At 44.8% G+C, this 24,344-nt stretch overlaps 1 protein-coding gene across 3 annotated transcripts in view; it reads right to left on the reverse strand.

Moving 5' to 3' along the window:
- Positions 1-16,612, reverse strand: part of LOC116938920 (uncharacterized) — a 28,579-nt gene extending 11,967 nt beyond the window's left edge. Inside the window, exons 1-6 of one of the 3 annotated variants that reach the window (XM_076060764.1) lie at positions 12,486-13,040; positions 10,186-10,318; positions 9,094-9,141; positions 7,286-7,388; positions 6,552-6,712; positions 1,700-1,898 (exon numbers count right to left, since the gene is read on the reverse strand). In XM_076060764.1, coding sequence (XP_075916879.1) covers positions 1,700-1,898; positions 6,552-6,712; positions 7,286-7,337 — 412 coding nt within the window. In that variant the 5' untranslated portion in view covers positions 7,338-7,388; positions 9,094-9,141; positions 10,186-10,318; positions 12,486-13,040. Of the gene's footprint in view, positions 1-1,699; positions 1,899-6,551; positions 6,713-7,285; positions 7,389-9,093; positions 9,142-10,185; positions 10,319-12,485; positions 13,041-16,455 lie in introns of those variants that run through there. The other 2 variants (XM_032946647.2, XM_076060763.1) reach the window with 2 other exon arrangements.
- Positions 16,613-24,344: the final 7,732 nt, after the last annotated feature.

A 24,344-nucleotide genomic window follows, 5' to 3' on the forward strand; every position in this document is an offset into this window, starting at 1 on the left:
TGATCTCTCACTGAGAATTGCAACCCTTTTGTTTCTCAAAGATTTGTCACGAAAAAGGCGATTGCAGATCTACTCCTGAGATCGCTTCAAGTGGTCCCTGATTCTCCCAGTAGGTAAAAAGCACTTTTCCACCTGCACTTACAAAAAGCAATCATTGTTAAATGACAGGCACAGTGATACACGTAATTTGTTTTTAAATTGTCAAGGAAAAAAGTACTATAATCACGTAACCAGGTGTTTGAAAGTATCTGGATCTCTGGGTGAGTCTATGGACCTCTGTGAGTCTATGGTTCTCTACGTGTGTCTGAGTCACTATGTTATTATTTGAGACCAATCTTTAGAACCATAACTCAATACATTTAAGAACCTGGTTTAATCACCTAAGGTTGTCTAAATTTGAATAGGATCTCGGTGGTAACCAGCTCGCCACTCTGGTGTCAGTGCCACCAGGCCACTATTACTGCACAGGGTGGTTCCAGAAGGTTTGTGACACCCAATTAATTTACCCCTAAAATGTGTTTCCTTTGCTTACTCACTTTTGCTTTCACACCCATTGGTATACCACAAATATATTATGTTTTAGAGAATTAAATGGGGGACACAAGACATCTGGACCACCCTGTAAAGTAATTCCTCGTTTCGAGCAGTAGATGAGTTCCTCAAAATTGCCATATTCAGAGAAAAAGCACTACGCGAGGAATAACTGTGCTGAATCACAGCTGCATTGTAAAACATTCGGGCCGCAGTCATCCCATGGCAGCACAGAGAATGAGATGAGGGTTACACAGCTACTGCGTTACTGTATCGTTCGGCGTTACTGTATCACTGCACCGCTCAGCTGCACAGCTCAAGAAAGGAGTTCATCATGGACTGCTCAGAAACCGTGTTATAACGGTGCAAATTCCACATTATAACGGTATGTACCGTATTATAACGTGTACATACCGCGTTATAACGGTGTGTGTACGTTGATATAATGGTGCACATTCTGCGTTATAACAGCGGGCAAATTCTACATTATAATGATGTGCTTTTTGTGTTATAACGACCACACGTTCCGCGTCATAATTGTGCGCATTCCGCGTTACAGTTAAACGACATTGTGTGAATACTGCTAGTACTCTGACAAAGATACAATATGAGTGTATTACTATTACAACATACTTTGTTATTATCAAGGGTGAGAGATGAAGGAATGAAGACAATTATGATGTTGGCAGTGGTTGCTAGCTAGTGGTGTAGTAGGCAGTGATGTCGTAACTACATTATCAGCTCAGGGGGTGCGGCAATCGGTGGGGCCCCAATATTCGATTTGTCTCGCACTGTTGCACCCAGGGTATTCTATCGCGGTCTATTGCCCTAATCACAAAATCGTTACGCTCACGGTCTCGAAACATTTAACACCATAGGAGCGCTCCGTCTTTACAAAATGCAGCCACTACAGCTCTGTAGTAGTACCTCGTTGCAATATTATGTTACTGCTCTAACTAAATTAAGATCAAATGTGGTACGTAAATGAAATAATTTTCATAACAAAAATATATTTAAACCGCGTTTTAATTGTGTTGTTGTTCTTTTACACTGTTGTTGAAAACATATGTCATGGTGGTTGTGAAAAGGGCCCCAACTCGTAGCTTTAGCCACCAGGTGGAGGGTTGTAGGTGATGATGATGAGGACGATGATGCCTCAGTAGGTCACCTGTGGAGGGTAACGTGTGCAGCTTCACCACGCTGCGCCCCTCGTTGTAGGAGGGGATGCGGAAGATCTCGCAGCGATACTGAGCCGAGTCTTCCAACAGCACCTTACGCATCACAATGGAAGCGTTGCACGCGGCCGGGTTGCCCGTCCATTGGACTCGGGGGTGGTTGTTCACCTCCTTGCCGTTTCTGATGAAAATCTACGAATGGAAAATGAAAACGGGAAATAGAACGAACAGCAAACTCTTGTAAGACATCAACAGCCATGTTCAGAAACAATGGCGTCATGCAAATGTAATGATATCATGCTGCAATACAATGAAGCAACACACCAGTAATTGCTTTATCAGGCCACTGCTGATGGAAGGGCCTTTGTATGTATCTTGAACTTCTTTTGCACCGTTAGTAGCCAACCGTGCTAATCGGCCTTTAGTGGTGCGAGATATAGAGAGCCCTCTCGAAGGTATTTGGTTTCCTCTTCCACGCTGATCAGATGGCTTGGAAAAGGCTGGAGTACGCAGACTATCCCACCATATGCTACAAACTCATGTACCCATTTATATTGACGGGTGGGCAGAGGAGGGGTAGGGTTGTTTTAACTGTTCATTGTCTCAATTGCCGCACGGGGAGAAGAAAATTTACCTATGGATTGCAAGTCCAGTGTGTTACTATCGCCGCACCTCCGATTTAGCACAGTTGACTACGTACGGTGCAAAAGAAGTTCAACATGCACACGTACATTGCATCTCAACAGCATTTCTAGAACGAGCATAGCGAGGTTATGTAAGAATGAGCACCAGCCTGTCACTTCACCTGTACATAGTACCAGCAGAACGCCTGTGACCGCCTCATGCTCCCCCTCACTCTTTCTCTCAAAGGAAGAAGGTCTGTCTTATTTTGTTATTGAGTTTTGATTTAATTTCCAGACTTCCACGGTGTTCGAAGGATCGGGAAAGTGGTGGAAGCAAAGGGGATGTGAAGCGGAATCTCCTGATGGAGAATATCTCCACCTTTTAAGGGCTGTAACATTGTTGTTCCACAATGGTGCAGGATTATGTCATAGGAAACTAATTGTGATGAAAATTTTGATGTAATGAAAACGCCTAATGGGTGGGAGGAATGATTAAGGGTCCCAGGCTGCACCCATAACTGGGAATATCTACACTTTTGAGCCTGCGTTAGGCCCAATATTTTATCATAAATTAGTTGGTGTTAATAATTTCCTTTCTTGTTTTATTTAGTTATGTTACTAGAGACCTATAACGTTGTGCCTATACTATTATGTTGTGTCGTACGCTTTTTAAATTATTTTTTTATAATAAATACGTTAGCTGTAAATATATCACCGAGAAGAATTGCCTGGCTAACCTTACAGCAACCACCATTTGCCAGGTTATATGGGCTTTGAGGTCACGTGAAGCGTTGAAGACTCGCTGACAGGAGACCCAGTAGCTGCAATGGATTGACTAGGATCATGGGCAAATACACCACCTGCGCCAACTTTCTGTGTTTTATGTACCCGGCGCGATGCTCGTGATGCTCGCCTCTGATATAGTAAATGTAGTGGGAGCCGCGTCATTGCCTTGGGAACGCAACAACAACCGCCATTCGCCACTAAGTAGCGGTGACATCACCACGACGCTTGTGCCAGGCTATGTGCACCTTGAGGCCACGTGAAGTGTCGATCGCCCGCTGGCAGGAGGTCACGGGGCAGACCCAGGTGCCACGAGTCGACTGACTGAGATGAGTGGATGATGCACCACCTGTGCCCCCTACTGTGCCAACTTGCTGTGCTTTAGCCACCCCGCGCTCCGCTCGTTGCTGTGAGCGTCGCTCCTCCGCGCTTCGCCCTTCATTGTTGTTGGAGGGCGACTGCCTCCAACTGCCCAGTAGCGTCCTTCACGAGCCTCCTCCACAGAGGCCGATCTTGACACCGCTGGTACCAGTCAGTGGCAAGTCCACTCAGCTCCACATCCTCCTGTACCACATCACTCCATCTCTTTTCTAGCCCGTGCCACGCCCGCTTAGCCCCCTCGATCCAGCCGAACAAAAGCTGTTTAGGCATGCGGTGATTGGGCATGCAGGCTACATGGCCCAGCCAACACAGCCTTGCCTGCCGGAGGAGCTCAATGATGGGACTTTGTCCAGATCTTTCAAGGATTTGTGAGCTCCTCACACAATCCAGCCTGGTTAAACCCAGGATGGATCGTAGGCAGGCCTACCTAAATGTTTCTAACCGGCAAAGATGTTCCATTAGGGGGGTCCACGTTTCGCAAGCATATAGAAGGGAGGGAATGACTGTGGCCGAGAAGACCTGAAGCTTCGTGTGGAGCGACAGACCAGGTAGCTTCCACACAGCGTTACGCAACCGATGAAAAGACAATGCCACTCGACTGATTCGGAGTGAGACCTCTGCTGTTAAACCGGAGCTGGTCATAAGCATACTGCCCAGATATGGGAAACTCTCCACTCTCTCCACAGCTGCCCCATCACCAATTGGGAGTTGTGGGGGTGGAGTGTCCAATGGTACAAAATACCCTGGCAGGTGCTTAGTTTTGGTGGGGCTGATAGTAAGGCCCACCTCTTAGTGGCATTCTCCCGGTTAGCAGCAGCACCTCCAACTCCTCCTCTGAGTGAGCAGCGATTACCAGATCATCGGCATACATCACATGGTTGAGCAATAGGCAGCCATCCCTTGACCGCACCCGGGCATCGATCAGCCTCCTATTATATCTGTACCAGATGGAAATTCCTCCGGTACAGCTTTTAAAGGCCTAACGAACTATGTAGTCAAAATATGTTAAATAATGTGGGAGCCAGAGGACATCCCTGTCGCACCCCAAGGTCTACAGCGCATGGCTCCAACTCCCGGCCACGTAGTTTTACCCGGGCCCGCTCGCTATCATGAAGGTCCTTAATGATCGTGAGCAGAGGGTCAGGGACTCCGAAAGCATGAAGAACAACCCAGAGCCCAGGCCTACTGATGATATCAAGTCAATAAAACAGAGATGTAGGTCTTGTTGGAATTCCCTACACCTCTGCTGTAGCAGACAGACAGAAAATATGGCATCCGTGCAGGACCGCCCTTTCCTGAATCCACATTGAGGCTCCGCAAGCCTCTCCTCAGCGTGCTTAACAAGGCGATGTTGAATAATCCTTGCCAGGACCTTTCCCGGCACAGTGATGAGTGAGATGCCCCTGCAGTTGTTACAGTCTGTGTGGTCCCCTTTCTGAAAGAGGGAGACCACCAGGGCATCCTTCCAGTCCTGCGGAACCCGTCCAGTGGTCCAGACTGTTGTTATGATGTCATGTAGGGTAGTCTGAGCACAAACGCCACCCTCCCTCAGCATGTCGCTTGGGGGATCATCTCTGCCCGGTGCCTTTCCTGGTCTCAGACTCTGGATCACCCTCAGTACTTCCTCAACAGATGGAACCTCAGCCAGCCACTCACAGGGGGTGACTTATTCCAATATTTGAGGTACCACAGCCTCGGCAGGGTCGTCCCCACTTTGTCCCACGTTATTATCCAGGCTGAGGGATGTCCCCTCCCCCAGTACCTCACAGAAATGCTCAGCAAATCTGCAAACCTGTTCCTGGGGGGTCGGAGATTGGATTACCGTTTTTCCCCTAATGATGGTAATAGGTGTGGCGCTGCAGGTTACTTTTTTTGATGGAGTTAAATAGGGATTTGTGATCGCAGGCCATTGAGGCAGACTCCATCTCCACAGCAACCCGCGACCACCACCCATCCTTGTAGCACCTCACGGCTCTCCGAACCTCCGAGCGAAGGCTGCGGTAAGCCTCCTCATTATCTGACATGGGATGCTGTAGACGATTAGAGTGGGCCTGTCGCTTTTTCTTAACTATCCTGAACACCTCCTCTGTCAGCAAGGGTCTTTGGGGAGGTCTGGACCGCGTACCCAAAGCAGCCATTGCAGCTGCATGAGTCACAGTCCTAAACCTCGCCCATTTACCCTCGACATCTGGAGGAGTGCGGGATGATGCCAACCCCAGCCGCAAGTGATGATGAAATTCTCGCTTGCAACTTTCATCAGCTAGCTGAGACCAGGCCACGTTAGGTTGAAATAGGGTCCTGGGTGTACACCCACCCCCAGAGTGGAATAATGGCAGGCGCATCTTACAGATGACAAGTCCATGGTCAGAGGGCAGATCAGCTTCACGGTAGATCCTGGTGTCAAGGACATGGGCCTGCATCCGCTGATCCGTCACTATGTAGTCCAGCAGATGTTCTTGCTTGGACCCGGCATGCATCCATGATGTTGTGTCGATGCGCCGATGCCTAAACAATGTGTTGGTAATTACAAGCCCATAGGCTACACAACAATCTAGCAGCCTCCTACCATTGTTATTGAGCTGATCTGGCCAATGCCTTCCAATCACTCCAGACCAGGTGCCAGCATCATGACCAACTCGGGCATTGAAGTCACACCGTACGTAGCTAACCGCGATAATCAGAGGTGCGGGCGAAGGACAACAAACTAAACACAAAATGCAGCTCTAAAACAACCTATCTTTTAAAGTGCACAGCTCCAGTAGCTTCCTAATATCAGAAGGAAGAGTGTTGCAGATGTCAGCAAAAGTGCATCTAAAAGTGTGATGGTTATCCAAAAGCCGCTGCTGCGAGGATGACCAGAGTCTGCGTGATGATGGTTTATGCTTCTTGATGAGATCAGCAAGGTGATTGTGGTTCATTTGTGGCAAGCACTTTGTGTGTAATGAGTGCGACCTCATAACAATGTATTCGTTTGGCAACCAGAAGCCGATGGAGCTCAGCGAGCATTTGGCCACTCTCAGTGAGACTTCAGGGCTGGGTCCACGAGACAATGCCTTGCCTGTTCATCTTTATCCTCTTTAACTTTCCACCACTGCACCACCGTGTGGTTGTCCCCGTGGGGCGTGCATTCGTAGGTGCACGAGAGGAGAGCGTCGCTGCCCTCCTTGATGGCAACCTCCGTGTCTGTGTGGACGGCGATTTCTCCTTCAGCGTGGGCATCTGTGTGCAGTAGGAGTCAAATACTAGGCATGTGCAGTACTTTTATGCAGACGGATAGTCACCACAACTGTCTCACGTTCATCCTTATGCATCATCATCTATATAGAGGATATTATCATTAATTTAATAGCATCATTAAAATATATCATCATACATCATTAGCAAAATACATCATCATCAGCAGCATCATTATCATCATCTATATACATCATACATTATAAGCAACATCTCTATACATAATTGGCATCAGCACCATCTATATATATATCATCATCATGAGCGTTATCATTGTCATATATGTTTCATCAGCATCTATGTACATCATCATACATACATTATAATCGTCAATCAAACACACAGTATGTGCTTATAGCAGACACACTGACACATCATCAGGATCACCATCAGAATCTATATACAGCAGCATCACTGGCAGCAGCAGGACCATCGGCAATATCACCACCACAATGCATTCACTGTGACAGATACCGCATCCGCACCATGCTACCTGGTGTCTCTCTGAGTAAACGAATGTAAAAGGTACAAAAATGTGACCAAATGTGGTCTACGTACATCTTACAAGGAGTGCTATCAGCAGCGCGATGAGCTTGCTCCAGGGTGACATGCCAATTTCCTTTCAAGAATTCACGATTTCAACCGTTTTTTTATTTCAGTCCTGAAAAAAAGAAAACAACCCCAAACAGCAAGAGGAATGCAATAGAGTTTGTTGCACATCCGTTATATTCCAGGCTCCGTTGATTCCGAGAACGTGGCTTATATTTGGTCGCTTGGTGAAGCAAATCGCTTGATGAAGCTGGCATATCACCTGATGAACTTGATTGCAATAACCAGCAAAACGTCGCAGTACTCAATGTAAATGTTGTGGGTTTTACTCTCCAACCCACCAATGTGCTGAACTAGCAACTAACTGACGCGTTTTGTTCACGTGACAAACCTTACTAATTGGCTGTGTCGGGTGGAGGTGTTTTAATGACACATTTATATTTATGCAATCTAACCCAGAAACCTTTATTATTAATAATTTTGGAAACGACAGCCTATGTGTCAAAGCGGTCCGAGTCTCTGCGGTTGAGGTTGCACCTTGGTTAAAATATTACATTATCCAGCTGCAGCATATAAAAAATAATCACTGGCAGGTGTTGTGACGGGTACTGCAAGATCCGACCATGTCCGTCCAGTGCTCACTGAGCTGCATTGGCTGCCAGTTGTTGAACGAATACATTATAAGGTCGCACTCATTACACACAAAGTGCTTGCTATAAATGAACCACAATACCTCGCTGATCTTGTCAAGGAGCATAAATCATCACGCGAACTCCAATTACACTCACAGCAGCTTTTGGCTGGCCGTCGAAACAAAGACAGTCACTGTATCGCGCATTTTCAGATGCTAAGTACACTCCACTATATATTACGCTACTATACACTACACTACCCTACATTATGCTACATTACACGCTACAGTACTATACACTACACTATATAATCCACTTTGGGTTGGCCATCGAACAATGACGGTCATTTCATCATGCGCTTTCAGATGCGCTTCTGCGGTCGTCTGGAACGCTCTCCCTTCCAATATTACGAAGCCACTAAAGTTGTGCACTTTTAACTGATCTAGATTGAAATCTCATTTCTTTAAAACTACCTTTTGTGTTCAGTTTGTTGTCCTCCTCTCGCACCTCCGATTAGCACGGTTGGCTACGTACGGTGCTAATGAAATTCAACACACATACGTGTGTATATTGACAAATGGGAGCTGTTGGTTTAACGTATAGGTATCATACTTGATTTTAAGCTTTCGTGACTGTAGGAATTACTCTTTGGTTCTTTCGGTAAAGTCACGTATATTACACTGCTATACACTACACTACTATACATTGTGAGGGTCGAGTCCGTTAGGACCTCTCCCAAACCTTTCTTGAAACAGTCCAGCCAACCCGAGTTCCTAGTGCACCGCGTCACCCCGAGGCGCAACCAGCATTCACTAAGGGTGGGTGATGAGGCACTTGCCTCATGATCCAGAGGGGCGGAACGAGGGAGGGGGAATCAACGGTCAGGATGGACGCACCATTGATTTAAATGGGCATTCGTTGACTTATTAACGGGTTCCGCTCCTGAGACACGTTCGTAAGTCGAACTGTTCATAAGTCGGAACACACTATGGTACTGTGTTTAAATACCCATATTTGAGAACAATGAAATGTGTTACGGTTCAGCAAAAAGAGCATTGTTAAAATTATTTAAAAAAAGACATATTGTACATTTGTATGTACCACTAAAAAAATACTGTATAGAGAACATAACATACAAAATAGTGGCATTAATATTTTTAAAAAATCCGTTTTATTTTCACTTACCTTGAGTCCTCATTCTGGCTCTCTTGTCGGTAGGGGCACAATGAGTCACTACAATTGCACAAACACAGACACACAAAGACAACGACCCCCGTATAACCTTTAAAAACTGTTGGGGCAAGCGCTGTTAGCGAGCAACTATAAAGGCCAGCACGGCCCACGAGTGGCGTTTTTTTTTAACGTCAGCACCACGGAGAGCGATTTGGCAGTTTGTTCAGATGGACGAGTCCAAAAAAAACCCGCCACTTTAAAAAAAAAATATTGCTTTGGTTTTCACACCTGATGATGATTGCTTGTGTTGCAGTCGAAACGTCGTGAGAATGTTATTGTTGTATATTTTTATTATTTTATTGTTTCCCTTCTACGTGACTTTACCTAAAGAACCAAGAATATGAATCCCTGCAGTCACGAAAGCTTTAAATCAAAACAGACAGTGAGTTAATAGAAGGCGTGTAAAAACCACGACGTTTCGATCGCAACACAAGCAACTGTCTTCAGGAAGACGACTTTACCGAAAGACCCAAAGAATATGAATTCCTACAGTCACGAAAGCTTTAAGTCAAGATAGGAACTGAGAGCTTAACCCCAGAGATAATTTAGCTGCAGCAGTACAGAGTTAAAACAACACTGGCGCTGGATGTGAAAGATCCAAGATCTCCGCAGTGCCGAGCCCTCAGCCACCAGATACTTGACAGAAGCCGTTCCTTGACAGGTCGGATGAGATTCACATGACGTGAGCAACCATCAGCTACACAGACAAAGCCACCCCACGCCCGTATAGCCCTTAACAGACGTTTGGGGCAAGTGTGGTTAGCGAGAAGCACCTTTGAAGGCCAGCACTGTGGCACACGAGGGGGAGGTGTGGCCAACACCATGCCCGTCCACCTTTGTCTCCCGAGTGGCGATGTTTCACACGACGCACACACCGCACCAGGTACTCATTTGAGGCTCACTTGACCTAGGGAAAGCCCAGGACCGGTTCAGATAATCGCCACTGGTGTTGGCCGTGAGCAGGATGTCGAACTCGGGTGGCCAGGTTCGTAGCCCAGCGTGCAAACCGTTGCGCTACCGCTCCCCACACACACACAGACTCACATCTATACACCAACGCAGTCGCCATTCGCCACGAAGTGGCGGTGACGTCACCACGGCGCCTGTGCCAAGCCAGGTGCACTTTGAGGCCACGTGAAGTGTCGAAGGCCACACACACCTACACACGTAAACACATCTACACACAGACACACATCTACACACAGATTGTTGAGGCAAGTGCTGTTAACGAGCACCTATCAAGGTTGGAACGGCACACAAGGGGGTTGGTGGCCAGCACCACGCCCTGCCATCTTTGTCTCCCGAGTAGCAATGTTTACACATCGCACTAGGTACTCATTTGAGGCTGAGTCAATATAGAGGAGGCCCAGGATCGGTTTAGATCATTCTCACTCGTGTTGGTAGTGAGCGGCAATCGAACTCGAGATGCCGAGTTCTTAGCGCAGCGCACTAACCGCTACACTACCGCTCCCCTACACACACACACATCTAGACACAAAGACGAAGACAAAGATCCCCCGTATAGATTTAACAGACGGTTGGGGCAAGTGCTGTTAGCGAACACTTAAGAAGGCTGGCACGGCACTCAAGGGGGTGGGTGGCAAACACCACGCCCGGCCGCCTTTGTCTCCCTAGTGGCGATGCTTACACATCGCATCATTTATGCATTTGAGGCTGAGTCGACCTACGGGAGGTCCAGGACCGGTCCAGATAATCGTCACGGATGTTGGCCTTGAGCGGGAATCGATCCCGAGCGCGTTAGGTGCTACACTATCACATCCCCAGTCACACATCTACACACACACAGAAGCACACATACATACATCTACACACACCTACACACACACAGACACACATCTACACCCATGAAACACTTGGCGCATGTCACCCCCGCCCACGTGCTCGTTGTGAAGCAACCCTCTCCAAGCCACCCGTTTTGGGTTGTTAAGACCACTCGACTTATTTACAGAAGTGCTGAGTGATGGTGATAAATACACCGCACAGGCAGGCAGGCGCGTGGATACAATCGACTTGGATCCCAAACATACGGCATATTGAGTTAATTTCTTATGGGTTTTTATAAAGAGAGGACACGTAGGGTTATGTACAGGGTGGCCCAAAAAATCAGGACACGTAGGATTATTGTACAGAGTGGTCCAAAAGTCAGAAAACATAGGGTTATTGTAGAAGGTGGCCCAAAAAGTCAGGACATAAAGGGGTACTACAAGGTGACCCAAAAAGTCAGAACACATAGGTTTATTATACATGATGCATCAAGAAGTCAGGACATAGGATTATTATACAGTATAGCCCAAAATTCAGGACATAGCATTGTTTTATAAGGTGGCACAATAAGTCAGGACACGTAGGGTTATCATGGCCCAAAAAGGCAGGACCCATAGGGTTATTGTACAGGGTGGCCCATAAGTCAGGACACAGGGTTATCATACAGGGTGGCCGAAAAAGTCAGGACACATAGGGTTATTGTACAGGGTGGCCCAAAAAGTCAGGACATATGGGCTTATTATACAGTATGGCTCAAAAGTCAGGACACAGGGTTATCATACAGGGTGGCCCAAAAAGTCAGGACATATGGGCTTATTATACAGTATGGCCCAAAAGTCAGGACACATAGGATTGTTTAATGAGGTGATCCAAGAAGCAAGGACACATAGGGTTTATTATTATACAGGGTAGCCCAAAAAGTCAGGACACAAACGGGTATTGTACAGGGTGGCCCAAAAAGTCAGGACAGAGCGCGATTGTGCATGGTTGCCAAAAAAGTCGGAACACATAGGGTTATTATAGACGGTGGTCCAAAAGTCAGGAAACAGGGTTATTGTACAGTGTGGCCCAAAAAGTCAGAACACAGGGTTATTGTACAGTGTGGTCGAAAAAGTCAAGGCATGCGGTTATTATACAGGGTGGCCCAAGAAGTCAGGTCACAGGATTATTATACAGTATGGCCCAAATCAGGACACAGCATTTTCTATAAGGTGGCCCAAGAGACCAGGGCACATAGAGTTATTATACAGGGTGGCACAATAAGTCAGGACACAGGGTTATTATACAGGGTAGCCCAAAAGTCAGGACACAAATAGTTATGATAGAGGGTGGCCCAAAAGTCCGGACAATTGGGCTTATTTACAGTATGGCCCAAAAAGTCAGGACACATAGGATTGCTTTATAAGGTGACACAAGAAGCAACGACACATAGGCTATGTTTTACAGGGTGGTCCAAAAGCCATCAATGATCTCTGACCATCAGCCTCTCGCTAGAGGATCTCCCCCACCCCTCAATTCGTGTTGAAATCCCAGACAGGGGATACGGACATTGTACTCACATAGACCACGCGTGTGTCGCTCCTTCTCTCTCTCTCTCTCCCCGTCTCTTTCTCTTCCTTTCTGGGTACCACAGCTTCGAGTCGTTAACGATGGCTTATAATGTTTCGTGACGTGGGTAGGAGACAGACGCCTTTGCAGCATCGACCAACGTCACGAATACAAAGTCCAGCACCTGCTTGTGGCATCTGGAAATTCCGGTGTATGCACTCTGTACTCACTGTTTATGTATGCAAGTAACCCAAAAAAATGCATGAATGATAAAAATGCATTGGGCGTTGTCATTGGCGGTAGTTCCGGTAGTGGTGGTGATGTTGGCGGTGGTGGTGGTGGCAGTGCGTGGCCTAGAATCGTCCAGCGCTGTTGTGAAGGCTGCAACGAGGGTTGGAGGATCGCACACTGATGTGCTGTGACATTCCATCCCTTGGCGTAGAGGAGGAGCCGTTACCCTGGTTCTGCCAGAAGGTCCAAAGTGTGTGGACTAATCTCCATCTGGTCCACACTCCCTTCCCAGTTGGAATTTTTAATGGTATCGCTGTGTTCCCGGTAGTGCAGAAACACAAAGAGCGACAACAACTCAACAAGTTCAGTGTCATATTCTTTGGGTCTTTCGGTAAAGTCACGTAAATAGGTTCAAAGAAAATAACAAAAAACTACGACGTTTCGATCGCAACACAAGCGTTCTTCCTGATGACGAATGCTTGTGATGACGAACGCTTGCGTTTCGATAGCAACACAAACGTTCTTCCTGGTGACGAACGTTTGTGTTGCGATCGAAACTTCGTAGTTTTTTGCTATTGTTTGTTATTTTCTTTGAGCCTGTCTACGTGACTTTACCGAAAGACCCAAAGAATATGAATTCCTGCAGTCACGAAAGCTTTAAGGAATGATTTAAGTTCCGTGTCAGTAACACCACCATAGGCTGGCTATACGGGGATGTTTGTGCTTGCATGTTTCCTTAAAAGGAAAAAAACGTTCTGGCCATTGACCCGCATTCATTCAACGTGCACAAACAGGTTATTGGACCCAAAAAACCTGTTTGAAATAATTGTTGTGCAAATTGCTTTTAAGAATTTGGAAGGCAATCTTACTTTTTTAAAATATCTCACGGAATGCACGTGAGATTCCGCATGCGTTTCCAGTATTGGCCTAAAAATAGCCGCACGAACACCTTCTGCAAAGGACCATTTGCATGGGGAACAAACATGTTCTGGTTTTTGACAAGACAAAGATCCCCTGTATAGTCTTAATAGGCTGTTGGGGCAAGTGCTATTAGTGAGTAGCAGCACCATATGAAAGGCGGCATGACACACGAGGGGGCGGTGTTGCCAGTGCCACGCCCGTCCCCCTTTGTCTCCCCAGTGGCGATGTTTCAGACAGACCACACGGGAACTAATTTGAAGCTTAGTCTACCTAGGGGAGGCACAGGTACCGATTGTTCTGATAATCGTTACTGGTGTTGGTGGCCGTGAGCGGGAATCCAACTCGGGTCTTCAGTGCTAATACCTTGCTGTCTATGGCCGGTGTTATATTTTTACCAGCCTGATTCCGCTCGATATTCCCTTTTCATACCTCCTCCTTGTCTCATCGTTCTCGAGTGCCTCTATGTTCCTCTTCTCATATTCGGTTCTCGATGTACGTTTTAGTTTTAGTCGTAGGTTGTATCGTACCAAGCTGTTGCTCGAAGAGACATCGGCTCCTTGGATTGTTCTGTAAATTCGAACTGATGTTTTCCAGCATCTTTGGTCATTACCAGATCTGTTGTATTCGTAAGTTTTACATCCGGTGCCCTTCATGTCCATTTTCTGCACTCAGTTTGTTTGAACTCAGTATTTTATATAGGTATGTCATCTTTTGAAGCGAATTCTAGCAGTTGCTCACCTCTTTAATTTATTTTTCCATACCCATACCTTTGCATATTATCTAATGGCACCAGCGTTGCCTACCAGATGATAGAGCGTCCTCACGAGTTGTCCTAGCAAATGTATTAATTTGGTTAGTGTTCGTTCACTTCAATAAATTGTCAGTCGATTGTTGTGTAATTAGATCGATTATATTCCAATAATCCGTAGATATAGTGTTAGTTATTTGTAAGTGTAAGTACAAGTAATGATTTATAAATACTGATTAGTTAATTCCTATTATACTATGTTCTATCTTTTCACAATAACACAATATGTAGTATTTAATTAGCTTTAAGATACTTAATATGAAGTCTTAGTTTAACTGTGTTTTGTAGTACCTTTGCATCTCTGGATCTTTTGAGGAACGACAACAAAGACGAAGACAAAGATCCCCCGTATAGATTTAACAGACGGTTGGGGCAAGTGCTGTTAGCGAACACCTATGAAGGCTGGCACGGCACTCAAGGGGGTGGATGGCAAACACCACGCCCGGCCGCCTTTGTCTCTCTAGTGGCGATGCTTACACATCGCATCAGGTATGCATTTGAGGCTGAGTCGACCTACGGGAGGTCCAGGACCGGTCCAGATAATCGTCACGGATGTTGGCCTTGAGCGGGAATCTAACCCGAGTGCGTTAGGTGCTACACTATCACATCCCCAGTCACACATCTACACACACACAGAAGCACACATACATACATCTACACACACCTACACACACACAGACACACATCTACACCCATGAAACACTTGGCGCATGTTACCCCCGCCCACGTGCTCGTTGTGAAGCAACCCTCTCCAAGCCACCCGTTTTGGGTTGTTAAGACCACTCGACTTATTTACAGAAGTGCTGAGTGATGGTGATAAATACACCACACAGGCAGGCAGGCGCGTGGATACAATCGACTTGGATCCCAAATATACAGGCATATTGAGTTAATTTCTTATGGGTTTTTATAAAGAGAGGAGACGTAGGGTTATGTACAGGGTGGCCCAAAAAATCAGGACACATAGGATTATTGTACAGAGTGGTCCAAAAGTCAGAAAACATAGGGTTATTGTAGAAGGTGGCACAAAAAGCCAGGACATAAAGGGGTACTACAGGGTGACCCAAAAAGTCAGAACACATAGGTTTATTATACATGATGCATCAAGAAGTCAGGACACAGGATAATTATACAGTATAGCCCAAAATTCAGGACATTGCATTGTTTTATAAGGTGGCACAATAAGTCAGGACACGTAGGGTTATCATGGCCCAAAAAGGCAGGACCCATAGGGTTATTGTACAGGGTGGCCCATAAGTCAGGACACAGGGTTATCATACAGGGTGGCACAAAAAGTCAGGACATATGGGCTTATTATACAGTATGGCTAAAAAGTCAGGACACAGGCTTATCATACAGGGTGGCCCAAAAAGTCAGGACACATATGGTTATTGTACAGGGTGGCCCAAAAAGTCAGGACATATGGGCTTATTATACAGTATGGCCCAAAAGTCAGGACACATAGGATTGTTTAATAAAGTGATCCAAGAAGCAAGGACACATAGGGTTTATTATTATACAGGGTGGCCCAAAAAGTCAGGAAAGAGCGCGATTGTGCATGGTGGCCAAAAAAGTCGGAACACATAGGGTTATTATAGACGGTGGTCCAAAAGTCAGGAAACAGGGTTATTGTACAGGGTGGCCCAAGAAGTCAGGTCACAGGATTATTATACAGTATGGCCCAACTCAGGACACAGCATTTTCTATAAGGTGGCCCAAGAGACCAGGGCACATGGAGTTATTATACAGGGTGGCACAATATGTCAGGACACAAATAGTTATGATAGAGGGTGGCCCAAAAGTCCGGACATTTGGGCTTATTTACAGTATGGCCCAAAAAGTCAGGACACATAGGATTGCTTTATAATGTGACACAAGAAGCAACGACACATAGGCTATGTTTTACAGGGTGGTCCAAAAGCCATCAATGATCTCTGACCATCAACCGCTCGCTAGAGGATCTCCCCCACCCCTTAATTCGTGTTGAAATCCCAGACAGAGGATACGGACATTGTACTCACATAGACCACGCGTGTGTCGCTCCTTCTCTCTCTCTCTCCCCGTCTCTTTTTCCTCCTTTCTGGGTACCACAGCTTCGAGTCTTTAACGATGGCTTATAATGTTTCGTGACGTGGGAAGGAGACAGACCCCTTTGCAGCATCGACCAACGTCACGAATACAAAGTCCAGCACCTGCTTGTGGCATCTGGAAATTCCGGTGTATGCACTCTGTACTCACTGTTTATGTATGCAAGTAACCGAAAAAATTTCATGAATGATAAAAATGCATTGGGCGTTGTCAGTGTCGGTAGTTCCGGTAGTGGTGGTGATGTTGGCGGTGGTGGCAGTGCGTGGCCTAGAATCGTCCAGCGCTGTTGTGGAGGCTGCAACGAGGGTTGGAGGATCGCACACTGATGTGCTGTGACATTCCATCCCTTGGCGTAGAGGAGGAGCCGTAACCCTGGTTCTGCCAGAAGGTGCAAAGTGTGTGGACTAATCTCCATCTGGTCCACACTCCCTTCCCAGTTGGAATTTTTAATGGTATCGCTGTGTTCTCAGTAGTGCAGAAACAAACACAAAGAGCGACAACAACTCAACATGTTCCGTGTCATATTCTTTGGGTCTTTCGGTAAAGTCACGTAAATAGGTTCAAAGAAAATAACAAAAATCACAAAAAACTACGACGTTTCGATTGCAACACAAGCGTTCTTCCTGATGACGATCGCTCGTGATGACGAACGCTTGCGTTTCGATAGCAACACAAACGTTCTTCCTGGTGACGAACGCTTGTGTTGCGATCGAAACTTCGTAGTTTTTTGTTATTATTTGTCATTTTCTTTGAGCCTGTCTACGTGACTTTACCGAAAGACCCAAAGAATATGAATTCCTGCAGTCACGAAAGCTTTAAGGAATGATTTAAGTTCCGTGTCAGTAACACCACCATAGGCTGGCTATACGGGGATGTTTGTGCTTGCATGTTTCCTTAAAAAAAAAAAACGTTCTGGCCATTGACTCGTATTCATGGAACGTGCACAAAAAGGTTAATGGACCCAAAACACCTGTTTGAAATAATTGTTGTGCAAACTGCTTTTAAGAATTTGGAAGGCAATCTTACTTTTTTTAAATATCTCACGGAATGCACGTGGGATTCCGCATGCGTTTCTAGTATTGGCCTAAAAATAGCCGCACGAACACCTTCTGCATTGAACCATTTGCATGGGGAACAAACATGTTCTGGTTTTTGACAAGACAAAGATCCCCTGTATAGTCTTAATAGGCTGTTGGGGCAAGTGCTATTAGTGAGTAGCAGCACCATATGAAACGCGGCATGACACACGAGGGGGCGGTGTTGCCAGTGCCACGCCCGTCCCCCTTTGTCTCCCCAGTGGCGATGTTTCAGACAGACCATACGGGAACTAATTTGAAGCTTAGTCTGCCTAGGGGAGGCACAGGTACCGATTGTTCCGATAATCGTTACTGGTGTTGGTGGCCGTGAGCGGGAATCCAACTCGGGTCTTCAGTGCTAATACCTTGCTGTCTATGCTTAGGTGTTATATTTTTACCCGCCTGATTCCACTCGATATTCCCTTTTCATACCTCCTCCTTGTCTCATCGTTCTCGAGTGCCTCCATGTTCCTCTTCTCATATTCGGTTCTCGATGTACGTTTTAGTTTTAGTCGTAGGTTGTATCGTACCAAGCTGTTGCCCGAAGAGACATCGGCTCCTTGGATTGTTCTGTAAATTCGAACTAATGTTTTCCAGCATCTTTGGTCATTACCAGATCTGTCGTATTCGTAAGTTTTACACCCGGTGCCCTTCATGTCCATTTTCTGCACTCCGTTTGTTGAACTCAGTATTATATATAGGTATGTCATCTTTTGAAGCGAATTATAGCAGTTGCTCACCTCTTTAATTTATTTTTCCATACCCATACCTTTGCATATTATCTAATGGCACCAGCGTTGCCTACCAGATGATAGAGCGTCCTCACGAGTTGTCCTAGCAAATGTATTAATTTGGTTAGTGTTCGTTCACTTCAATAAATTGTCAGTCGATTGTTGTTTAATTGTGTCGATTATATTCCAATATAGTGTTAGTTATTTGTAAGTGTAAGTACAAGTAATGATTTACAAATACTAATTAGTTAATTCCTATTATACTATGTTCTATCTTTTCACAATAATTAGCTTTAAGATACTTAATGTGAAGTGTTAGTTTAACTGTGTTTTGTAGTACCTTTGCATCTCCGGATCTTTTGAGGAACGACATCGAAGACATCAGTTTCAGCTGCTTGATGTGGGGATAAATGTCGAAATAAAATACGTGTCTATACATGAATACAATGAATATATAAGTGTAATACAAATATAACACTAATGTAAATCCATATGATATGTAAATATATGACAGTATACAAATAAATGCTTGAATATATGTAAGCTGGTGTTTATGGGTGAATGGCTTATGCTCCCCATATCTGATCTAATCTGAACGTGCCTCGGCATTCCATTACATACCAATCCACGTGAGGTGCTGTGAGTCTATGGGTCTCTTTTTGAGTATGCAGGTCTCTGTGTGAGTCGATGGATCTCATTGTTAGTCTGTAGGTCTATAAGTGTAGGTTTTACCCTTTCTGGAAATATAACAGGTATTAAGATGTTAAAACACCAAACTGAAACTTTTGCAAGGAATCATGTCTGCATTAACCACATATACTTGTGGTGAACATGCAAACAAAAAACATGCTCTGACAGTGTATGCATTGTCTTTGAAACTGATTGGTCCACACCAGAGACAGCTTTCTTTTAGAGCCTAGTCTCAAACAGTGTTAGACCAGAGGACACCAAAAGGCGAACAGCACAGAGACAATGCACTATCAGGACATTGAGAGCTCGGAGTGAGCAGCTACATCATAGGACCTCCCTTGCCAGTATCAAAATATAAGAATAGGTGTTACCCTTTCTGGCAATAAAACAGGTGTTAAGATGTTAAAGCACCAAACTGAAACCTTTTGCAAGGAATTATGTCTGCATTAACCACATATACTTGTGGTGAACATGCAAACAAACAAAAAACATGCTCTGACATGATTCCTTGCAAAAGGTTTCAGTTTGGAGTTTTTACATCTTAACACCTGTTTTATTGCCAGAAAGGGTAAAACCTAATCCTATTTTTTTATACTGGCAAGGGAGGTCTCATGCTGTAGTCTGTAGGTCTCTGTGTGAGTTTATGGGTTTCCGAGCCTGTGGGTCTCTACGGGTCTATGTGTCTCTATTTGAGTATGTGGGTCTCTCTGTGAGTCTATGGGTCTCTGTGTGAGTTTATTGGTCTGTGAGTCTGTGGGTCTCTATGAGTCTATGCGCCTCTGTTTGAGTATGTGGGTATCTGTGTGAGTTTGTGTGTATCTATGTGAGACTGAGTGTTCAAATGAGTCTGTGGGTCTCTATGTATGTATATATGTTGAACTTCTATCGCACCATATGTAGCCAAATGTGCTAATAGGAGGTGCGGCGGAAGGACAACAAACTAAACACAAAAAGCAGTAGTAAAGAAATTCGTTTTTTTATCTCGATAGAAAATTCTGCTGTAGCTTGGTCCTCAGGGACGCTTTTGACTCAATGTGGAGAAGTCCTTAACTCCAGCAATACTTCTAAATGGTGATCGGAATGCTTTGCTGCTTAGGTCGCCTGTTGGCGAGTTGCCCTTGAAAAATATCTTCATAGCTCAATGGACTTTATTTGGCTTATAAACTTCTAGGTAATAAACGTCGGAGAAATAAACTTGCAGCTAATACACTTCTGAGAGTAGACATGCTGCACGTACATGTTGTGGGTTTACTCTCCAACACACCGGTGTGCTGAACTAGTAACTAATTGGAATGTTTTATTTACTTGCCAAACCTCACAAATTGGCTGTGTCGGCTGGTGGCGGGTATAATGGCTCATTTATATTTATACGATCTAAGAAAAAAAAACTCCATTATGGGAAAATAATTTTAAATGTTTCCTTGACGATATCAGTAAGTTATTGTGGTTAATTCGTGGCAAGCACTTTCTGTGTAATGAGTGCGATCTTATAATGGATTCGTTCGGAAACCGGAAGCCAACGCAGCTCGGCGAGAACTGGCCGAACACGGTCAGATCTTGCAGTACCCATTAAAACACGTGCCAGAGGGGAGAAGGAGGGACAGAGAGAATCTCCGCCTGATGTAAAGTGAACGTGTCTTCGATACAGTACCATCTCAAGAGAGGTGTGTCAAGTTGTCATTACAGTAGTATCTACTGATTCTATAGTAGTATCTACTGACTATAGTAGTATCTACTCACTCTATTGTAGTAGCTACTGAGTCTATTGTAGTATCCACTGACTCCATAGTATCTACTGACTCGACAGTCGTATATACTGACTATAGTGGTGTCTACTACCTCTACAATAGTAACTACTGACTCTATAGTAGTATCCACTGACTCTATAGCAGTATCTACTGACTCTACAGTAGTATCTACTGACTCTACAGTAGCAACTACTGACTCTACAGCAGCATCTGCTGACTCTACAGTACTAACTACTGACTATAGTCGTATCTTCTGACTCTACAGTAGTAACTATTGATTCTATAGTAGTATCTACTGAGTCTATAGTAGTGGAATGACAATAGATCCTGCATGTGGTATGAGGGCCCTAGTGGCCACGGGAAGAAATGACAGGGAGGTCATCCTATAGTACGAATACACTAGTGGCCACGGGAGGTAATAACAGGGGTATCAGTTGTGAGTGCGAAGGGACTGGTGGCTACGGGTATGTTCAAAAAGGTAGCGTGGTCAGGTGACGGAAGAGGACAGTCGAGTCGAGAATGATCGAGAAGGGGGCAATGGCATCATCTTGAGATATAAGGGAGATGTGTGGGAGCCTCTGGGCTGTTGCAGTGGGATGTCCGCCTGATGTAAAGTGAACGTGTCTTCAATAAAGTGCCATCTCAAGAGAGGTGTGTCAAGTTGCCATTACAGTAGTATCTACTAATTCTATAGTAGTATCTACTAACTCTATACACGTAGCTACTGAGTCTATTGTAGTATCTACTGACTCTACAGTAGTATCCACTAACTCTATAGCAGTATCTACTGACTCTATAGTAGTATCTACTGACTCTACAATAGTATATAGTGACGCTATAGTAGTACTACGGACTCCATAGTAGTATCTACTGACTCTACAGTAGTGTCTACTTATTCTGTAATAGCATCTACTGACTCTATTTTAGTATCTACTGACACACAATAGTATTTACTGACTCTATTGTATCTACCGACTCTATAGTAGTAGCTACTGACTCTATAGTAGTATATACCGACTCTATAGTAGTATTTATCGACTCTACAGTAGTAACTACTGACTATATTAGTATCTACTGACTCTACAGTAGTACCTACTGCCTATATTAGTATCTACTGACTCTACAGTAGTATCTGCTGACTCTACAGTACTAACTACTGACTCTGTAGTAGTAGTCTATTTGATTTTACAGTAGTATCTACTGACTCTACAGTAGTATATACTGACTGTATATTAGTAGCTACTGACTCACTAGTAGTATCTGATGACTATATAGTAGTGTCATCTTCATTTGAAGCTTTTGTGACTGCAGGAATCCATACTCTTTGGTTCTTTCGGTAAAGTCACGTACGTATAAAATAAAATTAATCCTGATGTTTTGGGCGCAACACAAGCATCCGCCATCAGGTGGGAAAGCATAGTCTGCTGCTGTGACAGACTTTTTAAAAAAAGGTTTGAAATGGGTGTAGCTCAAGGGTTATAAAGAAGTGGCTAGTGATGTTAATGTGAGCGATTAGCATGTAACTGTAAGATAGAAGAGTGGCCTCCTAAACGAGGGCACGGAAGTGGCTATGTTAATGTGAGGGATTAGCATGATGTTAAAGTGAGAAATAGTGCAACCCAACGGGTGTAATCCGAAGGGGCCTGTGAGTATGAGAGTGCAATCCAAAGCCAACAGAGTGTAATGCAACAGACATGTGAGTATGAGAGATCTAAGATAGAGGAATAGAGAGAGAAAGAGAGACAAAGAGTCGAAATAACAGCTGACATATGCAGCTGGGATGGAAACATCACAGTCAGTTAAGACTTTAACTGGTTAATAACGTCCTTCCAAGGATTGTTCAGTTTGTACCCATCCTCTCGGTTGAAGTTGTGTCTGTGTTTGTATATCTGAATGGCTTCATTAAAAAATCTCTGAAGGTAGCCAATAGGTTTGCAGAGTACCTCCGTCTTGGAAAAATCTATTTTGTGTGAGCCCACAGTGTTAAAACAATGATTGGCAATGGCAGAGGTATTGGTACTACCGTGTATTGCATGTCAGGAATCACATTTTACAGATGGGATTAAATCACGGATTTTGTGTACTGTATTGAAGCGAACCTGGATCTTGTGTTTGTTTAAGATTTTGGAAATCTTTTTGGTAACCCCTGCTATGTACGGTAAAGTGATGGTTTTGGTTGGATCCTCTGAAGGTTATCTCCCCATGGCTGGGGAGACAGCTTTGTGGATTGTACGGTCGAGTATCCATTTATCCTGAGGGCTTGGTGTTCGTGCTCCAACTCACTGGCTAGGTGGTGCTGGTCGGAGATGCAATGGGCCCTACGGTGTAGTGTTTTGATGAGGGAATTATTCTGGGCTGGATGGTGGTGGGAGTCAGGCTTTAGATAGGCATCCATATGGGTTACTTTCCTGTAGACCGAATGTCGCAACGAGCCATCAGGTCTCTTCTCGATCAAAACATCCAGGAATGGTAGCTTGCCATCCTTTTCCACTTCCATGGTGAATTTGATAGATGGGTGTATGGAATTGATGTGGTTGAGAAATTGGTTCAGTGCTGGCAGTCCATGTGGCCAGATGACAAACGTGTCATCTATCTATCTCTTCCACAAGGAAGGACGTAGGGTGGATCTCTGGATGGCATCTGTCTCAAATTTTTCATTAAAACATTCGCTACCATTTGTGATAAGGGAGAACCCATTGGGGTACCCTCATTTTGTCTGTAGAATGTACCATTCCAGGTGAAGTATGTGTTGGTAAGACAGTGCCTTACCAAAGTTGGTACTTTTGGATTCAGTTCTTGTTGGACTAAGTCTTCAATGATTGCAATTATGTCAAGTACAGGTACATTGGTGAACAGAGAGACTACATCGAAACTGACAAGCAAATCATCCGGAGACAGTGAGATGTCCTTTATTAGAGAAACCAAGTAAGCTGAGTTAAGTACAGCTGAGGTGGACTTGCCAGTGAAAGGAAGCAGTCTCAGACATAAATCGGGCCAGTTTGTAGGTGGGTGAGTTAATCGTGGAAACGATAGGACGGAGCAGGATACCTAGTTTGTGGATTTTCGGAAGGGCATAAAATCTGGGTGGTCTGACAGCCGAAGGTTTTAGGGAGCTCTGCTTGGTCTGATCGGTTAGAGAAGTCGATTTAGTGATAATATTGTTGGTTTTAGTAGCTAGGCAGTTGGTGGAATCTCTGTTGATTTTGGCATAGCTGCCATCATTAAGAAGGTCTTGAATTTTGTTGTTGTAAGTGGTTTTATCCATGATGACAGTGGCATTGCCCTTGTCGGCTGAGAGGATGACAATGTCATCTCTATTCTTAGTTCTTTCGGTAAAGTCACGTTGAAGGGAAACACTAAAATAATAAAATATATAATAAACAATAAAAATTCTCACGACGTTTTGACCATAACACAAACGGTCGTCATCGGATGTGTCGGTTTGCATAAATGTATTTATTTTTAAACGGTGTATTTATTCATTTATTAAAAAACGTTAGCGCCACGAGCAGCGATTTGGCAGTTTATTTAGAAGGACGAGTCCATCTATGTTCTGAAAAGAGGAGGGGGGAGACGA

This window comes from Petromyzon marinus, chromosome 5 (genome assembly GCF_048934315.1).
Source record: "Petromyzon marinus isolate PM22_M1 ecotype Great Lakes invasive population chromosome 5, UKy_Petmar_22M1.pri1.0, whole genome shotgun sequence".
NCBI lineage: Eukaryota > Metazoa > Chordata > Hyperoartia > Petromyzontiformes > Petromyzontidae > Petromyzon > Petromyzon marinus.